The 17,092-nt window shown below is 51.5% G+C and overlaps 1 protein-coding gene across 1 annotated transcript; it reads right to left on the bottom strand.

Moving 5' to 3' along the window:
• Positions 1–7,365: 7,365 nt before the first annotated feature.
• Positions 7,366–10,097, bottom strand: NKX3-1 (NK3 homeobox 1). The gene is made up of 2 exons (XM_074808261.1): positions 9,749–10,097; positions 7,366–7,775 (listed from the first exon to the last, which is right to left on the bottom strand). The coding sequence occupies exons 1-2, from the start codon at positions 10,095–10,097 to the stop codon at positions 7,366–7,368; spliced, it is 759 nt and encodes a 252-aa protein (XP_074664362.1).
• Positions 10,098–17,092: the final 6,995 nt, after the last annotated feature.

The following is a 17,092-nucleotide window of genomic DNA, read 5'->3' as shown; positions in this document are numbered from 1 at the left end:
CGCAGTGCTCAGAGTCTAGAAAAAGGATTAATATTATCTAGTTGGTACAAAGGGAGCCCACGTTCTTGCTTCAGACCCGGCTGTGGGGGAAACATCTGCACATGTTTGAGGGGAACATCTGGTGTCTGCTGCAGCCTCAGGGCTGCTCGGTCCTCCGGCAGCCCCAGCACTGTGCCCAGGCTGCGGAGGGAGCTTTGCCCTGGCCCCGACCAAGCGGCACAGCCGTTGGGACGCTGTTTGTAAAGCATTTGATCATCCTTCTGCAGAGGAAGTTACTCTGGGTGTACCCCAGAGTTACTCTGTCCTGTGTAAACCCTGCAAATCTCCACCCCAGAAGCCCAGGCCCTGCCATCCCCCATGAGAAAGTGGCTCCAAATGAATAATTGCTTCACTAGAGCTCAGCCGGTGCGTTTTCCCAGTTAACCCAGCCATTTATTCGCAGGGGAGTGGCGAGGAGCCCTGGGTGCCCCCACCCAAGCTCTGTTTGCAGAGAGACTTGTGCTAATCCCTTTGCTTTCCGGTGCGGCGCGAGCAGGACCCCGTTGTGCCGCCTGGGCTGGGCAATTCGCCGGTGGAAAAGTACCGTGGGAAGCTTTGCCGAAGAGCTGATATCCCTGCTTTTACCTCCTTGGTAACACAGGCTCTTCAGGACAGGGTCCCTTTCTCCTTCTTTGCACTGTCACTGCTGAGAGCCCTGATCCAGCCTTGCCAGGCTCAGACGATGCAAACTGTTAGACACAGAGGATGTAAAAACAAACTGTGTTGGAAACTGAGTCTTAAAAGCTGGGAATATCTCTCTGGGCCGGGCAGCCAAGGCTTGATGAGGGTGTGCACGGCCAAGGGGACAACGGCCTCGCTCTGAGGTTATACTACCTCAGGTCTGAAAAAAACTGCTTTTCTGGAAATCTGGTTGCCCCGAAAGGTTCTGGATGAAAAGAAGAGCTGGAGAAACCATTCATGGCTGATATCTCTTGGAAACTCAAACCCTAGTGCTGGAAAAAGCCCTAAGTGGGAACAGAATTTGGCAAAACCAACAGCTACAGCGCTGCGAGCATCCTCCCCCGCTGACTCTGCAGACATCCCCCCCCTGCTCCGACACCATCCAGTGGGAATGTCACGCTGCAGCCGGAGCCTCCCTCATGGCCTTGCCCTCCCCAACAGCCTTCAGAGCCAAGGGAAAGGCCAACTCCCCCGTGCAGCACGCCTGGAGCCAGAGCCCAGATGCTGCAGCTCCCTTCCATGCCCCTCAACCCCCCCCAGACCCAGGAAGGGCATTGCCGAGGGGTCCACGGCGAGGCTGCGGTGAGGTGACCACGGGTGACTGTTGCGGATGAAAGTAGTAACATGGTAATGATTTAACAGGAAATCTAGATTTATTAACAACTAACAGCACTTGATCATTACAAAATAATTCAGAAAATGTTATGAAAATAGCGACTTATTTACAGATTCTAAGATGACAAGTTTCACACTGACTTACTTGGTGGTATCTTAAATCTATCCCTACGTACATGCGCATACACAAGCACACAACGTACAAACACACACAGAGACAAAATTGTTCGGATGCAGTAGAATGAAGTATGTACCCACACACACCAGTAAGCAGAGAAAGAGCAGGTGGAAGAGAAGCGAGCTCCAAGTAAAATTTCCCTCCTCTCGAGTTTAGAGTAAATACAATGCCTCGGCATTCCTCAACGGGTGATAATTGAGACTCGAGCGGGTGGACCTCGCCCTGGCCTTCTGTCAGCTCTGGCAGCAGATGGCACCTTCAGGGTTTGGTACCTGAGAGGCTCCCAGCTCAGGGGAGATGCTGGTCGCAGGCTGCTGTGATCCAGGAGAGCTCAAAGGGTCTCCCTTGTGGTCCCAGTTTATAGAGTCCAAGATAATTGACTTTTCTCAGATCCCTTTTGCTCACGCCCAGCTCGAACAATGAAGTATTCTGGTGTCTTCCAGCAGTTGCACAAGAACTTGATGAATGTGCAACTCTGTTATTGTTCCCATTTGACCCCATCCCAGGCACAGGTGTGCCAGGCCGTTGGGAGATGATGAGCTGTTATAACCATTTCTGAGTAATCGGGAGGGCAGGAGCCAGGCTCGTTAAGGGAAGAGGCACCTTAACAGAGATTGGTGTATAGCTCGGGGAAGGTGGGTGGAATCACACCCAGCACCAAGCAGCTCAACAAAGAGAGGCGAAGGGGTGTGAGAATTGCACCACCACAGTGACACATGTGGTGCCCCTCTTACCCCCCAAAATCTCCTATTTTGGGCTGGGGGATAAAGCAACGAGCCTGAGTCTGCTCATACACCTGGTACCTGACTCCAAAAGCCTTTTTCTTTGCCCCGTTTCCTTTTTCTCCCAAGACCAGAGCATTTCAACACAAAACCCACCCATACATGCTTCGCTCCTGACTCCTTTTCCTGTAAAAATACTTGTCTTATCTCTTGACTTTCCCTTCTGTGAGTGGACCGCCATAAATTACCACAGGCAGACGGCTTTGGAAGCACTTCCAGGGCTATTTGCTGCGGATTTCTCTCCGCCTTCAGCTGCTCTTAATAAATGGTGCCCAGACCATAACAGAAGAAAGAGGAGGAATGTGCTTGGATTTTTGTGCGAGGCAGCGAAGGAGTTTCCCATGGGAACACCAATCTGCAAAGCTGCCTTTTGCCACATCTCCAAAGTTTGTTTTTTTTTTTTTTTCCTTTTTTCACCCTTTCCTTTTCTTTCCCCATCAGCTGTCCATCATGGTGAAAATCTGCCCCGATGATTGTGCCACTTGGCTTCTCCCGTGCTCCCCTGACCCCCTTCAGCATTGCTGCTGCCAGGATGGCTCCAGGTGGGAGGAAGCACCAAGTGGTCCAGCACCTCGACACGGCCGTGGGGCTCCCTGCTGCAGGTCGGCCTTGCCACTGAGGTGCTGGCTGGGTTAGAAAGAGATGGAGTGTACCTGTGGATCTGCAATAGGAACAGTAAATATTGAAAATCCTCAAGGTTTTTATGTTTTATGGCTTAGCTTGCTTCTCTCCTTGGGAAGCATCTACACATCCCAAAAGACACATCCTAGTGCTGAAAGGTTTTCTGCAACTAAAACTGGGGGGAAACACTGGTCTGCTGCAGCCTGGCACTTTGGGTGTCCTTGCATTTTCCATCCCCTGTTTAGCTCCATGTAGCGAACTTGTTCCCACTGCTCTGGTTTGCAAATGTTGTGTAGGTCAAGTTGAAGATTTTTCTTGGCTCCAGTCCTGCGAGTCCTTGCCAAGTATGTGGTTTATTGCATGCAAATGTTAGTCAACAGTTACATTATCCAAAGGCAGCCTTTTTTCTTTTTCTTTCTTTTTTTTTTTTTTTTTTAGCTTTAAATAAATGGTTTGGCACAAACAAGTGTAAATGTTATGTCAGCTTTAGACACTATTTAATCTTGATGGATATGTTAGCGGCGGAGCGTGACACTAATTGACAGACATTAAATTATGCTTTCTGTTTCTAGTTGGGTACAAACAGGAGTTCTGCTTCGTTAAGGCTGATTAAAACTCTACATATCCACATTTAGGGTGGGATTTTTCTATTCTGTATCAATCAAGGGGATATTTATCACCGGGAAAGCCTGCCATGTCGGTCCCCTTGTTGTGATTAATGCTTTAACACTCTCGGATGATTTGGTTATCCAAACGGTACAGCCCTTTTTTTTGTCCTTGTGCTTTGAAAAAAAAAAAAAAAAAGGGAAAAACCAACTGGAAGTCTATCTTCTGTCCATAAAGAAACCACTTGGGGGTTGCAGAGAAAAGGGTTGGGAAGGAGAGGAGGGAGGGCAGCGCTCGCAGCAGGGGTGAGTCAGCCAAGATGTTTCTCCATGGCAGAGCCTGCGAAGGAACCGGAGCTGCTGCCTGCATCCCTGCCTCCACCTGTACCGGTGTCAGACCCAGAACCTGCTTTGGCAGATGCCCACGCTGCAAAAAACCTGCACTTCACCATGCCTGAGTTGCAGCAAACTTTGGCTTTTTGGTCTGGGTTACGAACAAGGCAGATCCTGTGAGCAGGACCACGCCGCTGGCAGGATCAGTGCAGGGGGAGGAGAGCTGACTTCCAGCCCTGGCTGCAGGAGCTGCTGCTTGTCACCGCCAGTGACAAACGGTCACCCACGAACGGGAGCTGCTGTTCCCTTCCACGACGTTGCTGGGTGAAGGCGGCGGAGCCCGGCGAGCTGCGTCTGCCCGAGGATTTGGCTGCTGAGGATCCAGCACCAGCCTCTTAAGGCAATAGCAGCTCCCTGAGATGTCATTTTGCCATCTTAATGCCTGCTTTGGCTTTTGGGTTTTTTTTATTTTAAAGCAACTGAAATACAAAATTCAGCTCACTTTCCATTCGGGAAAAGTTGCTGCTGCCAACAGCAGAGGCGAGGGAGGGTGTGCACGGGCAGGCTGGGACCCAAGGTCAGTCCCTCTCTGCCTCTGTATGAGGGGGCAAACGTTCACGCCGACAGCTCCCAGGATGAATTCTTCTTCTTATGGTCCTGTGGAGCCTGACGCTGCCCCCGATTGTGCCGATGTGCTTGTAGGACTGGAAGGCAGGGGCAGAAATAAAAACTGGGACCAGTGCTTGTAGTGCAAAACTCTGGAGACCACTGGGATTGTGCTTAAATTGTGGGATTGTGAGTAATTTGGGGGTGATAAAGAAGTACTTTGCTATATAAACTCTTACTTTTGGGAAATAGTCACCTGGTTCATGCTCATCAGACAGTAAATGGGATTAGAGGATGCTCAGTGGTACTCTGCGCCTGGCTGGGTGAGTGATGGAGCAGCATTGGGTGTGGAGTACCTAGAAATAGTGGTGAATGATGATTTACCACCTGCAAAGCCTTGTGAGCTGGTGCTTGTGACAATTCATTGCACAAAACCCACGCAAGTGCAGCATCTGCAACAGTTCGTGTGAGAAGCCGGTGCTGGTGGGGCAGCCGTGGTCATTTGTGGCAGAAACAGGGATTCAAAGAAAATCCACACCCAGAGCAAAAACCCACAGAGGCAGCTTGTTTTTAATAAAGACTCTGCGCTCTTTATTCCAAAGGACAATGCACATCAGATAAAACGGTATCAAAAAATATGTACAAAAATAGCGACTATTTGCACTGGACAAGTGAGCAGTCAGGTGTTGAAGCAACAAGATGTTTTACTGGTTGTAAACCACCAGCAGGCAAACAAAAGCAGCTATGACACAAACATTTTCCCAAAGAAGCATCGTACCCATCCCTGCTGCTCTTCCGCTGTCTGTGCAGAGAACACACCGTGATCCCTGTTCAGGGGCAGCTCCGGGATGGTCAGAGCTGTTAATCCAGCGTATTTAGTGCAAATATAGTGTCTCTGCATTGATTTAAGCAGCGTCCCAAGGGTCCGGGTGAGCCCATGGGATTTCAGCAGGACTTTCTCCCCATGGAGCTGCCATCAGGAGGGGTGTGTGCCCTGCGGGGGCTTGGCTTTGAGGCCATAAGGGCTTTTTTTTCTTTTGTTCCAAGCAGCAGATAAGCAAAGTGCAAAGTGGATAAGCGGCAGGACTGGGTTTGAAACATATTGCAACAGTGCAGGGGGCTGAGCGCCGGCTGCGGGAGAACGGGCTGGGGGATACGCAGCATCCGAGAGCTGGAGCTGGAAGAAAAATGTTATCTCAAGGTATTAAGGGTTACTTTCAGACAATTAGAAAGCAACTGGTTGTCCTCCAAATTGAGCAAGCAGCTTTGCTAGCGAGAGCAAACGAGACTCCACCACAAAGGGTTTCAGTTTGCATGTTCTCCTCTCCCTGTCCTCCCTTCCCCTGAGTTTTTCCTCATCCACGTCCCCTCAGCAGCTTCGTCTTCGCCATGTCTGTGAGCTTGCAAGATCTGGCTCTATTGGCAAGGCAAAAGATCAGTTCCCAAACAATCTTCTTGAAAGGATCTAAGCAGTTTCTTAACATTCTTTAATTGTCTGTGTTTCCCTGCTGCAGGAGGGAATTGGACCACTGTGCTTTTTAACTCTCTTTCAGAAAGAACAGGCACCACCGGAACATTTCTAGAGGTTCACAGGGAAGAAACCTCCATGTATTTTTGTTTCAGAAGATTAAATTTGTTCCAGCACAGCTATGCTGGTTTACACTAGCTGAGAAAAAGCAGCTTATATATTTCCTCTCCTGGAAATTTCATTTATTTCTATACTTTCTCCCACGGACTTAGTGGCATCTAAAGTTTTAAGTCTGATTAGTTACAAAAAAAGCCCTCTTTGCTACTCTGTTAGTTGTTGTCTCACTAAAAAAAGTGATATTTTAAGTAAAGCTATCATCCTCTTGCTGCCCTGATGCCTCGGCACTGGGAATTGGACTGATTTCCCTCGCAAACAGGGATTTTGCTGCTTTGAAAGCTGACGGGAGTGTTAAACTCTTTGAGCTGCTGCTATTTTAAATAGCTTATATGGGAATGTTCAAACAGCGTCAACACCCGGATATGCAAAACTCATCTGTCATTGGGCTATTGTCCGTGTTCCCGAGGCTTTCTGGTTTGGCTGTTGAGGCACCGGCAGCGGCAGTTGGCATCTCAGCTGTCAAGGACTGGTTTGGGTGGGGGTAAGCTGGCGCGGGTCCAGCCCCGCCGGGGCGGCCGCCTTCGCTCAAATCCCAGCAAACCTGGTCCCCAGCTGCAGCTCCGCGGCCGTCAGGCACTGCGGGTTGATGTCACTCACAGCAGAAAGGGGTGAAATTCTCCCCAAAAGCCACATGCCCTGGGTAGAGGCTGCAGTGCTGCCTGACGGCCCACAGAAATTTTGGGGGGCTCTGAGTCCCCTCTGGCACCATTAGCAATTGTGGTGTCAATGGCAGAAATGCAAATTTTTTTTTGCTTTTTTTTTTTTTTTTCCAAGCCTAATTTTTAGATCATACAACAACAGGTGGCCCAAGTGGTCAAGCTGAGGCTGTACTGGTACCAGCCCAGGATCAGCAGTTTGCTTTTTGCCTGCTGGATCTCAGCAAGGGACAAAGGCTTCAGGGGGGGCACAGGGGATTTAGGAGGGGCAGAGAGGGGCGATCGCTGTCTCCAGGCCTGGACCATCCCTTTCTGTCCCTGAAAGAGCCTGCAATATTTTACAGCTGCAGATTGACCCCAGAGCAGTGCTACCAAGCATGCTGAATTACAGGCTTTTAAAATCTTGGTGGTTTTTTGCTTTTTTAGGGGTTTTTAAATTTTTTTTTTACTGTTAGTGACGAGAGAGGCTTGTGCAGCAATTAGGAGATGCTGATCATTACTGCGAGTGGGGTCTCCCTCCCCTAATTAGCACTAGAAAGAGTGACGCAGTATTAAAAATAAAACCATTTTAAGAGAAAAGGATGCTTTCTGCTTAAAAAAACGGTTACCACCACGAGGGACTCCAGCCGTTCAAGTGGTAGAGGTAAGGCAGGTACTGCCAGCCGGCCCGCAGCTCCAGCAGCGACGCTCCGGGCAGCTCAGCCGCTTTCTGCCTGGCCAGACGCGTGTCCAGTCTGGTGATTTGAGAAGCGACCTGTTTCCTCTTGGTTTTGTATCTCCTGTTCTGGAACCAGATTTTCACCTGGGTCTCGGTGAGCTGCAGGTTTTTGGCCAGGTGGGCTCGCTCGGGGGCCGACAGGTATTTTTGGTGGCTGAATTTCCGCTCCAGTTCGATGACCTGGGTGTGGGAGAAGGCTGCCCGCGAGCGCTTCGCCTGCTTGGGGGGGCACTGGGTGATGGGCAGGGGTTGCAGGGGGGGGTCACACTCTGACAGGTAGGTCTCTGCCGTGGCATCTGCAGGAGGAAAGAACTGAGAATTACCCACTTGGAAATGGCTCAAATCACTTGCTTTTTCCCTCTCAGAGAGCAAAATATTCAGAATAACTTGGAAATATTTTAACTTAATGGAGTGAACACTGTCTTAAAGTCATATAAGCGAGCTTTTTCTTCCTAAATCACACTTCCTTAATTCACATAATTCATATATCCTTGTATGAATTAAGCATGTAGTCAATATGAACATACATTCAAGGGACTAAAATATTACAGAAAGGGATATTTTGCAATGTTGGTGGAGGCCTGCCTAAAACCTCATGGTACTTGTTGTTACGTACATTATGGCATCAAGTGCTCTTGAGATTTTTATTGCAGAATTCATGCTGTTAGGCACTTCTTTGAAACATCCTCTCTGCTGTGCCTATGGGAAAATCCTGATGCCCAAAAAACCCAAGTTTCTATCCTCAAGCTACAGAGGATAGCTCAGAAATGGGAAATTGGTGCAGCTTAGACTGCAGTTAGAAAATACTGAAAATAAATTAATTCCTCTCTTTTCTCTTTCATGATTCCGAGGCAACGCCAGGAAATTTTGGGGCAGATTTTTAAATCTTCAGGCCTGGCATTACATATATAGCTGCAGACCTGGCCTCGGATCACAGCCCCGAAGTAGCATCTCAGTGTTTCCCTCCGACTTCTTTCTGATGGCACAGTTCGGCCGCCTGAGCTGTGCCTGACCCAGGAAGGTGCTGAGCTCCCTGGGAAGTGTCACCTATAACTGTTAAAACTTCTTAAGTCAATTTATTTATGCAGTTAGTTCCTTTTTGTGTATTACCCTGCTTGGGATGAAATAGGTCAAATTTTTTTTAAACCCTTAGTTATTTCTTAGTATATTTTCTTATGATGTGAACATAATGCTCAGGACAGAAACAACAGGCTTAACTCCCAGCTTGTGTAAATCATGGTTGTCCCACTGAAATCCCCGCAGCTGTGCTGATTTACACTAGCCACTTTCTGGGAGATTTGGTATGGTTTTTAATGATTTTCCTAATAATCAGCCCGGTGCTTGTTTCTGAACTTGCTTTTATGTAGATGCTTCTTTTAATAGAGTTGAAACATAAAGCCAAAATTCCCCTGGCAAGGGCTCTCTTCGCAAGCAAGAGCTGGTCGCTAGAGAGTTCAAAATTGCTTTTTTGGCTGTTGCAGCTCAGCCCAGGACGGTTTGGGCAAGGAGAGGCTGAGTGTCCCCCCCCCCGCAGCCCCGGCCGTGCTTGTGCTGCTGCAACGTGAGAGGCACCACTCAAAAAAATTTGCTTCTGAGTGTGATTTTCAGTATGTTGCATCTGCAGTGAGAGCTTATGGCCTGCGATGAATTCAGCAGTCGCATGCCTCAAAGGGATGCTGTGGCAAGAGGAGCAGCTTCGATATTAATAAACCACGCAAGGTACAGCGGTGCAGGCAGGAGCACACCGTGAAATCAGGGCTGAGCATGCGGGAAAGCTGAACCCTGCTGCAAACAGCACAAATTCAACACGAGGACTTTCAAAATATCCCCGGACCGGAGGCAGCGATGAGCTCGGCTGCGGTGGCATCGCTGTGCTGACAGCTGAAGGACTGGCCCAAACTGTCTGTCTGAGCTGGCAGCCCTAAGGTCCTCCCTTTGCTGGGGACCTTCTGTGTTAAAAGGAAACTTTATTTCCCAAGATATTGCAGAAATCCATCAACTGTTCTTTTTTTCTAAATGGTGTTTTAGACAGATTCAGTCCTTTGAGTTATTTGAAGCACCTGGCAAAAGGTTTGCATGCAGTTGCTATTTCTCTTACTTTCCCACTGCTAAAGCACAGATACTCCCTGGTATTTCAAATACGGGCTATTTGGCTCTGGGGTGCTCAAGGCAGCCAGGTCTGGATCCTGCCCCTTGGCTGACCCAAGCGTAGACATTGCTGCTCCGTTCCCCAGCCAGCGGGCTCAGTCAGGAACTTCCACCCCCTTACCTGTGTCCGCCTCGTGGGGTGTCCCTCGGGCTTGGGATGCTCCTGGGGGACGAGGGCTCCTGGGGGGGTGCACTGGGGCAGCCCCCAGGGCCGAGCTGCCCTCGCTCCCCTCCGCCACAGTCACCCCAGGCTCCCCGTCCTCCGGGCTGCCAAACCCTCCACTCTTGCCCCGCTCCGGCCGCGCTCCCCGCTCTGCCCCATCCCAGAGGATGTCTTGGATGAGGAAGGATGTCCGGGGCCTGGAGGAGACAGGCCTGGTCTGCTGGGCTGCTGTCGGGGTCCAGCTCATCCCTGCTGGGGTGCTGCTGGGTGATCTCTGCCTCCTTGCGGGGCGCACCCCGGCACTCATCCTCCTCTTCCTCTCCCTGCCCAGAGGCACGCTGACTTCCCACCCTCCCGGCTCTGCATTTATACGGCAGGCAGCCAAGCCTCCCCGGGCCTGATTGGAGATCCCTGGCAGGAGTCTACGCCCTTCGGTTGTGTCTTGGCTCCCGCGTTTTCTGGCTGCTTGCTTCTCCCTCTTGCTCAGGACACCCTTCCCCACGGGTCCACAGGGTCACAGCCAAGCCTCAGCCTCCTCCTTTGCCCCTCTGTTACTCCTTTGCTGGCAAATCACCCCCGAGCTTTTGCAATGAGGGAAGGATGCCTAAGTGAGTTCATCCTTTTGGGGATCAAAATGCTCCCAGGGTGGGGGTTTTGGCCAGAGAAGGGGGGAGCAGCATTGCTGCCTTGGAAGGATGCTCTGCAAAGGGACAGCTTCCGCATCCCTGGCCCCAGCCCCAGCGAGTCAGTGCTCTGCTTGCTCCTGGTTATGGAAATTATTTATGTCCAGGGGTAATCCCTAGAGATCTCTGGGGAAATGCTGTTTTCAGGGGAAAAAAGTAAAGAAAATTAAAGGATTGGCTTTTTTCTGTATTTTGGGGGCTTTGAGGGTTTTCCTCAAAAGCTTCCACTTTGATGCACTTTCAGTGTGTTGAAAAACAGGGAAAGTGTCAAAGACATTTTCATCAGCTTTGCAAAGCTGCTCTAACAAAGGCTTTAAAATGAAAGTTAAGATATAACAGACAGGGAGAGCGGCTCCAGAGGCAAATGTTTGCACAGAAAGGGGCAGAGGGTTCACATGAAAATTTAAGCCTAAACCTCAGACTAATTCCTCGACCAGCTGTGGAATGGGACAGCATTTATTTAAGAAGCCTTAGTACCTTTATACACCATCCTGCAAGGCGCTGTGTTCACAGGCACCTAAAAGGAGCAAAACCTTCCCGATTCCAAGAAAAACCACCAGTCGAGCGCTCTGTTATGACAGACTTTTTTCTGAGTATCTACTTTATTTGTAGCTGCTCTTCTAGAGTTTCTGTTTGGAAAACAACTCCCTGCTTGCCACACAAACAGCTGCGACCCCCCCCCCCCCCCAGATGTGGGCAGCACATGATTAAAAAATCACCTTGCCCCATCATAAGGCAAAGCAATCTGGTGGGGAAGCCCCCGTGGCAGCAGGGTTTGGCTCCATGGGTGCAGATGAGCAGCATCCCTGGGAACTGCAGGCACCCTCTGAGTGATGGATATAGATATATATATAGATATACATATACACATTGACCCCCTATAGCCCTGTTGTCTGCAAACTCCTTTTGCTGTTGGACTAATGTAGCACTGATCATCTCTTCTATTCCTAAAGCCTTCACTCAAACCCAGCCCCTCGTCCTCAGCCAAAAAGCTTAGGCATGGTTTTTTTTAACCTTAAAAAGGGAAAACAATAGATTTTCTTGAAATCCCCTGAGGACTGTGTTGATTTTATAGGAGGGTGTTTGGTTACGGCAGCCCGAAGCCCAGAGCAGGTTGTGCAGATGTGCCCAAACCCTGCTTTTAACCTGCCCTTTTCCCTCATTCTTTAACCTGCTGATGCTCCTGGCTTAGAAATTGTCCCCCTCTGTTCACTGCATGCTTGGAAAACTTCAGCAGCTTCAATAATTCAGCCTCATTATCCTCCTATAGTCTGAGAAAGGGAATTTGGAAAGATTTATGAAGCAGTTGGAGCCCAAGAGTATTATTGCAGCCATGCCCCGGCCGCTGGCCCTCTAACCACCCAGCCTCGGTTCCGGAGAGCACATCAGGAGCTGGCGTAAGGTGCTTCTGTGGCCGTGGAGGGTGGGGGGCTGCCCCACGGCTCCCTGCCCGCCTGCTCCAGCACTTAATTAGGATCCCACTGTGCGACCCAGGGGCACTTGGGATGGAGGGGGAGACCCAAGGGGCACCGGTGGGTGACCTGGCAGGACCAGGGCTTGCCCAAAGGCACGTTGCCCAAAGGCACGTTGGTGTGACTGTGAGCACAGCACCGCGCAGGGACCCTCGCTGGGGTCAGGCAGCCGTGCTGTGCTCATGGGAACCAGTTTTCCCACTGCAGAGACCCTGCCCCTGCTGATTTTAGGCTGCCCTTGCTGCTGTCAGAGATCAGCACACCCAGGGATTCAGCGTGTTGTGCATCCACAACTATTTTGGGCTCTAGCACAAATACTTGAACATAAGACCCAGCAGAAGAGTTTCTGTCCCCAGAAGCTGGGCAGTTCCCTTCCTTCCAGGGGGATTATTTCATTTCAGTTAAGAATTTTCCTGCAAGTAGAGCTGAGCTGGGACACCTCTGCTTTGCAGCCACAGCTTTACCATAACCATTAGTGAGATCTCTTGGTGCTGTCTGCTCGACCCCTCTGTCTGTACGTCTGTCCTTCTCAGCCTCATCACATGGCTCTTTTGTGGTCAGGTCTCTTTTCCCTTCATTTCTGGTGCCACAGTCTTGACTCGCCCGGTGAAAATAACCCATAGCTGATGAACAGTAATTTGGCCCAGGACAGGAGTTCTGTTCTGGGAGAAGGCTTTGGGGGAACACGAGCTGGTTTGTGTGCCTGTGTGTATTTGGGAAAGCTCGTTTTTGCAGCGGTTAGTGTAGCGGGTAATTTTGGATTTGGGCTGGAAACAGGGGAGGTTTAAAGCAACAGCCCTGGCATGTGCTGCAGAGGGACAGGTGACAGAGGGGATCTGGCAAACACCACGGTTTTAAGGGTATCCCAACCCCTTCCCTTTCAGGAAGCCCCTCCAAAACATAGGAATGGACATAAACGACGCCTTCAGCACTCATGATTCCCATTTTCAGGCTTTTTTTCTGAGCTGGGGAGGGTAGCGATTTCCTTCTTGGATGCCTGTGTTTATTTGGGGGGACTTTCATGTGATTTCCCTCATTTGATTGCTGAACCTCAAAGGAAAAACCCTTGGTGTTGTTAAGACTTGCAGGTGAGCCTGTGCACCGGGGATGCCGCTGTCTGCCGGGGCTTTCCCCGACGCCGGCAGCATTTCCCAGTGCAGGGACCCAGTCGAGTCCCCTGGCTGCTCCAAAGCCGGGACAGAAACGCAAGATTTTGGGAGATATCCCCGAGTGAGTGCGGATGGAGGAAGGGGAGGAGACGGGGCAGCACCCAGCGTGGCTGTCGCCTTACCCAGTCCTTTCCAGGGTCTCGGTGGGGCTGCAGAGCTCGGCCCGGCAGGACGGCGAGCCGGCTGTCTCGCCGAGAAGGTTTTTCTGGTTTGATTTGGACGTCAGGGCTGTCCCATTTGGGAAGCGAGCAAACGCCGGAGTGATGGGGCTGAGTGGGATTAGAGATAAAAGCTTAATTGCCTCCTGCAAGTCTCTTTTCATCAAACACTGGGAGGATAAGAAGCTGTCGGGAAAGGAGCGGGGAGGAGGGGGCAGCAGCTCGCTGGGGAGGGGAGATTTTGCCTGTCCCATGTGGTAGGAGTTGTGTGCAGGTTGCTCTCTGGCTCCATCACTGGGATATCTCAGCCTCGTAGTGGAAAGATCTCTGTTAAACCAACGTTTTGCATCAGGAATTGACCTTTGTGTGTGTTTTTCCCCCCTCCCCGATATCAGTAAACCCTGCACTGGGGGTCATGGGCAGCTGGATGAGTGGGTCGGTCTAACAAGGTCTCAGTGGGTTTATTCTCTGAATGCGAGGCTGTGGGTTCGTGCTGCCTGTTCGGGAAGGGGCTGTGCTCCCCTTCGATCACCCCGGGACACTGCAATGGCATCCAGCTCTCCTGCGTTTCATAAATATATATATATATATATAAACATACATACAGTCCTTTGATCCAGGGAGGCACTTGATGCTGATGGATCCTGCACCTCTTGGCTCAGCACCGGTGGTGTTGGTGTAATTCAGGCAACACCAACCCACCGTGTGATCCCGTAACTACGGGGCTGCCCCTCGCAGCTGCCCCACCAGGTACCTACAAACCCATTTTACCTGTAAGGAAACGGCAACAGAGAGCTGAAAACACTGAAAACTGCCAAGAGTTAGAGAGGGGGTTAAAGCTTGGGAGCTCCACAAGCTTGGACTACAAGGCAATTATCTTTCTGCGTTAATTATTCAGACTGATTTTGTTCAGTTGTTTTTTTTTTTTTTCCTTTGGGTCAGATTTTGATGCTCAAACGCGAGTTGTGGATAGGAAAAGTCAAAATACTAAGTGAGGAATGGCGAGAGAGTGAAAACACACAATTTCATCGATTTGTTTTTATTTGCAAATAATAATAATAAAAATAAAGACAGAAATTAACACCTGCGCTGGGAGATATTAAGAAATATAAATCAGAAATGTATCTCAAAAGATTAGAGGAACTCAAAACATTAAATAGTGTTCATCAAAAAGTGAATGCACAGTGATGTGCACAGACCCTGTTTTCCAGTTGTCCTTAGGAAGAAAACCAGTGTTCACACCCTCTTGATGGCCTGTACTGGCTTCCTGGAAGATCAAACCCTCTGAGAGCAGGAAGGGCCAGACTCCAAAAGGTTTGTGTTTAAATAAATAAATGCCCTTTGCCATGGGGTCCCCAAAGCCACAGTGCCGGAGCGGCAGCGTCCCCCTCTCTCCTGACCTGCCTCTGCAGAGACGTGACCGCACGAGCTGCCTGGAGGGGACGGATGCTCCGTAGATGTCCCACTGTCTGGAGTGTCTGAACCCTCCAGATTTGGTTCCCGTCCCGACGAAGGCTGGGTTCTGGAGCAGAGGGGGGCTTTCCTTGGTGCTTTTCCAGCGGTCCTGACCCCCGTGGTCACCTACCAAGCCCTGCTGCCCGCTGGCACGGTGGCTTGCAGGCACGCGGGCTGGTGCTGAGCCACGCTGGCCGTGCCCAGGCTCACGTTCACGGCGGGGCTGGTGGAGGTGGTGTTGGGGGGCACCCCGGTGTACCCCCCCCCGTAGCTCGCACCGTACGGGCTGCTGCTATAGGCACTGTAGTAGGAGTTATAGGGGTAAGGGCTGGCGGTGATGCTGTATGGGGCTGGGTAAGGCTGGGAGCCCCCAAGACAGGGTTTGCCATCCCTGACCAGCACAGGCACTGCCACCCTCCGCGGGGGCAGCGGGTGGGCAGCCAGCTCCAGGGATTTATCCTGCCGTTGCCTCTTGCACTTGTACCTCCGGTTTTGGAACCAGATTTTCACCTGCGTGGAGGTGAGTTTGAGCACGCTGGCCAGGTGCTCCCTTTCCGGGGCGGAGAGGTATTTCTGTTGCTTAAATCGCTGCTCCAGTTCAAACACTTGAGCTTGGGAGAATAAAACCCGGGGTTTTCGCCGCTGTCGCTGCTTGGGGTGGTGGCAGGGGTCAGCTTTCTTCTCGTCCACCTCGAAGGGGTGGCCAGGCAAACATTTTCCTGCAGCAAGAGAAACCCGAAGCGAAGTGAGACCCGAGCGTGGTTCTGTCCCCAGGGAAAGTGTTTCCCAAGGAGGGATCGAATTGGGAACGGGCCCCCTTGGGAATACGATGAAGTAGGGTTTGAGAGTTGATAAATTTAATATGATCTTTCCTGTGATGTTTAGCGGGAATTCAAGAAAATTCCATTTTTTTTGGATGGAATGAGACTGTTCCATGGATTTTGGATAATGCCTCCTTTCAGTCCCACCCGTGCTGCTGTGGGTGCTGCCACCGTGGCAGCCCCAGCCTGGAGGGACCCAGGGGAAGTGGGGTCCACTGCATGTTTGAGTACCCCAAAACACAAATCCCCTTCCCTCCCGTCCTGCTCCGGAGGGATGGAAGTGATTGCAGTCAGACCTCTGGCAGGATTTACCTCCGACACCCGAGGAAAGGGGAATCCTGCAGTTCTCAATCTAAGCAAAACCAGAAAAACAAAGGGGCTGGGAACGAAGGAGGAAAAATTGTTAGATCTGAGAGAAAATGCAAAGTTGGTTGTTGGGTTTTTTTGTGGTTTGGGTTTTGTTTTGGTGTTTTTTTTTTTTTTAATTTGCTGGATTTTTGTGTGGCAGGCAAGCTAGCTGGGGGTCCTGCACCACGATTGCTCCCCGGCTGGTGGGATGCTCTGGGGTGCCCTGACAGCCACAGCTGGGGTGCAGGGAATTTGAGGGGGTTCTTTGGGGAAATGGGGGTTCTGGGGCTCCGTCTGCATGTATGAAGCCGGCAAGGAGCTCTCCCCGGGCTCCTGTCACCCTCCCCGGGCTTCTTTCCCCCTCCCCGGCTCTCCGGCTCCGTGTCCCAGTGTCCCCCCGGCCTCAGGCTCTGGTTCTGCTGGTTTCCCCGTTTCTCCTCTCTGCAGCCACCGAGCAAAGGAAACTTTGTCGGATTTTAGCCGCGGGGAAAAGGGGGCCCCGTCCGAGCCCTCCCTCGGCGGCCGCTCCGGAGCAGCATCCCCGCAGCCGCCTCCGCGCCCCCGGCCCGGTCCCATTTACGGAGCATCGAACCGGGGGGTTGTGTCATCGGAAACGGTCGCGATTTGTGCCCTTCGGCTGAAAAAACCGCCGAACCAGCGATAGCTATCCCCCATCCCCGGGCCCAGTTTTGTTTCCCCGAGGGCAGCCGGAGCGGTGGGGGAGAACGGGGCGGGATGCGCGGCTGCGCCGGGGCTTGCCGGGCTGCCCGGAAAATGCCTCAAACAACCCCCAAAAAAACAAACCCTGGGGGAAAAAAAAACTTAAAAGATGGGGAAAAAAAAATAATAAAAAAAAGGAGAAAACCCGCCATGACCCGCAGCGGGGAACATCGGCGGGATCGTGGCTGGAGGGGGCGAGAGTGCAACGGGCGGCTCCGCTGCCCTCGGGTTTCCAGCCCGGGGGAACGAAAGCGGCTCCGCGGGACCCCCCCCCGGCTCCGCCACCCCCCGTCCCCGCGGGTCACTTACGCGGCGGCGGTGGCTCGTCCTCCCCCCCGGGGCTGCGGACAGCCCGGGGGCCGGGGATGGCGCGGGGTCCCCCGGCAGCTCCCGGCCGCTCCAGGTTGAGGATGTCTTTCACCGAGAAGGGGGTGGGCAGCATCTTCCAGGGCCGGGGGTTTGGGGTGAGGTTTGGT

The sequence above is a fragment of the Strix aluco genome, chromosome 28 (genome assembly GCF_031877795.1).
Source record: "Strix aluco isolate bStrAlu1 chromosome 28, bStrAlu1.hap1, whole genome shotgun sequence".
Taxonomy (NCBI): domain Eukaryota; kingdom Metazoa; phylum Chordata; class Aves; order Strigiformes; family Strigidae; genus Strix; species Strix aluco.
This window is presented reverse-complemented; position numbering and strand designations above follow the sequence as displayed.

Excerpts from the sequence above, each read along its gene's own strand:
- NKX3-1 (XM_074808261.1), bottom strand. The coding sequence starts at position 10,097 with ATGAGTGCCGGGGTGCGCCCCGCAAGGAGGCAGAGATCACCCAGCAGC. Across the intron at positions 7,776-9,748 it reads ACCCCACGAGGCGGACACAG|ATGCCACGGCAGAGACCTAC; the intron begins GTAAGGGGGTGG and ends TTCCTCCTGCAG.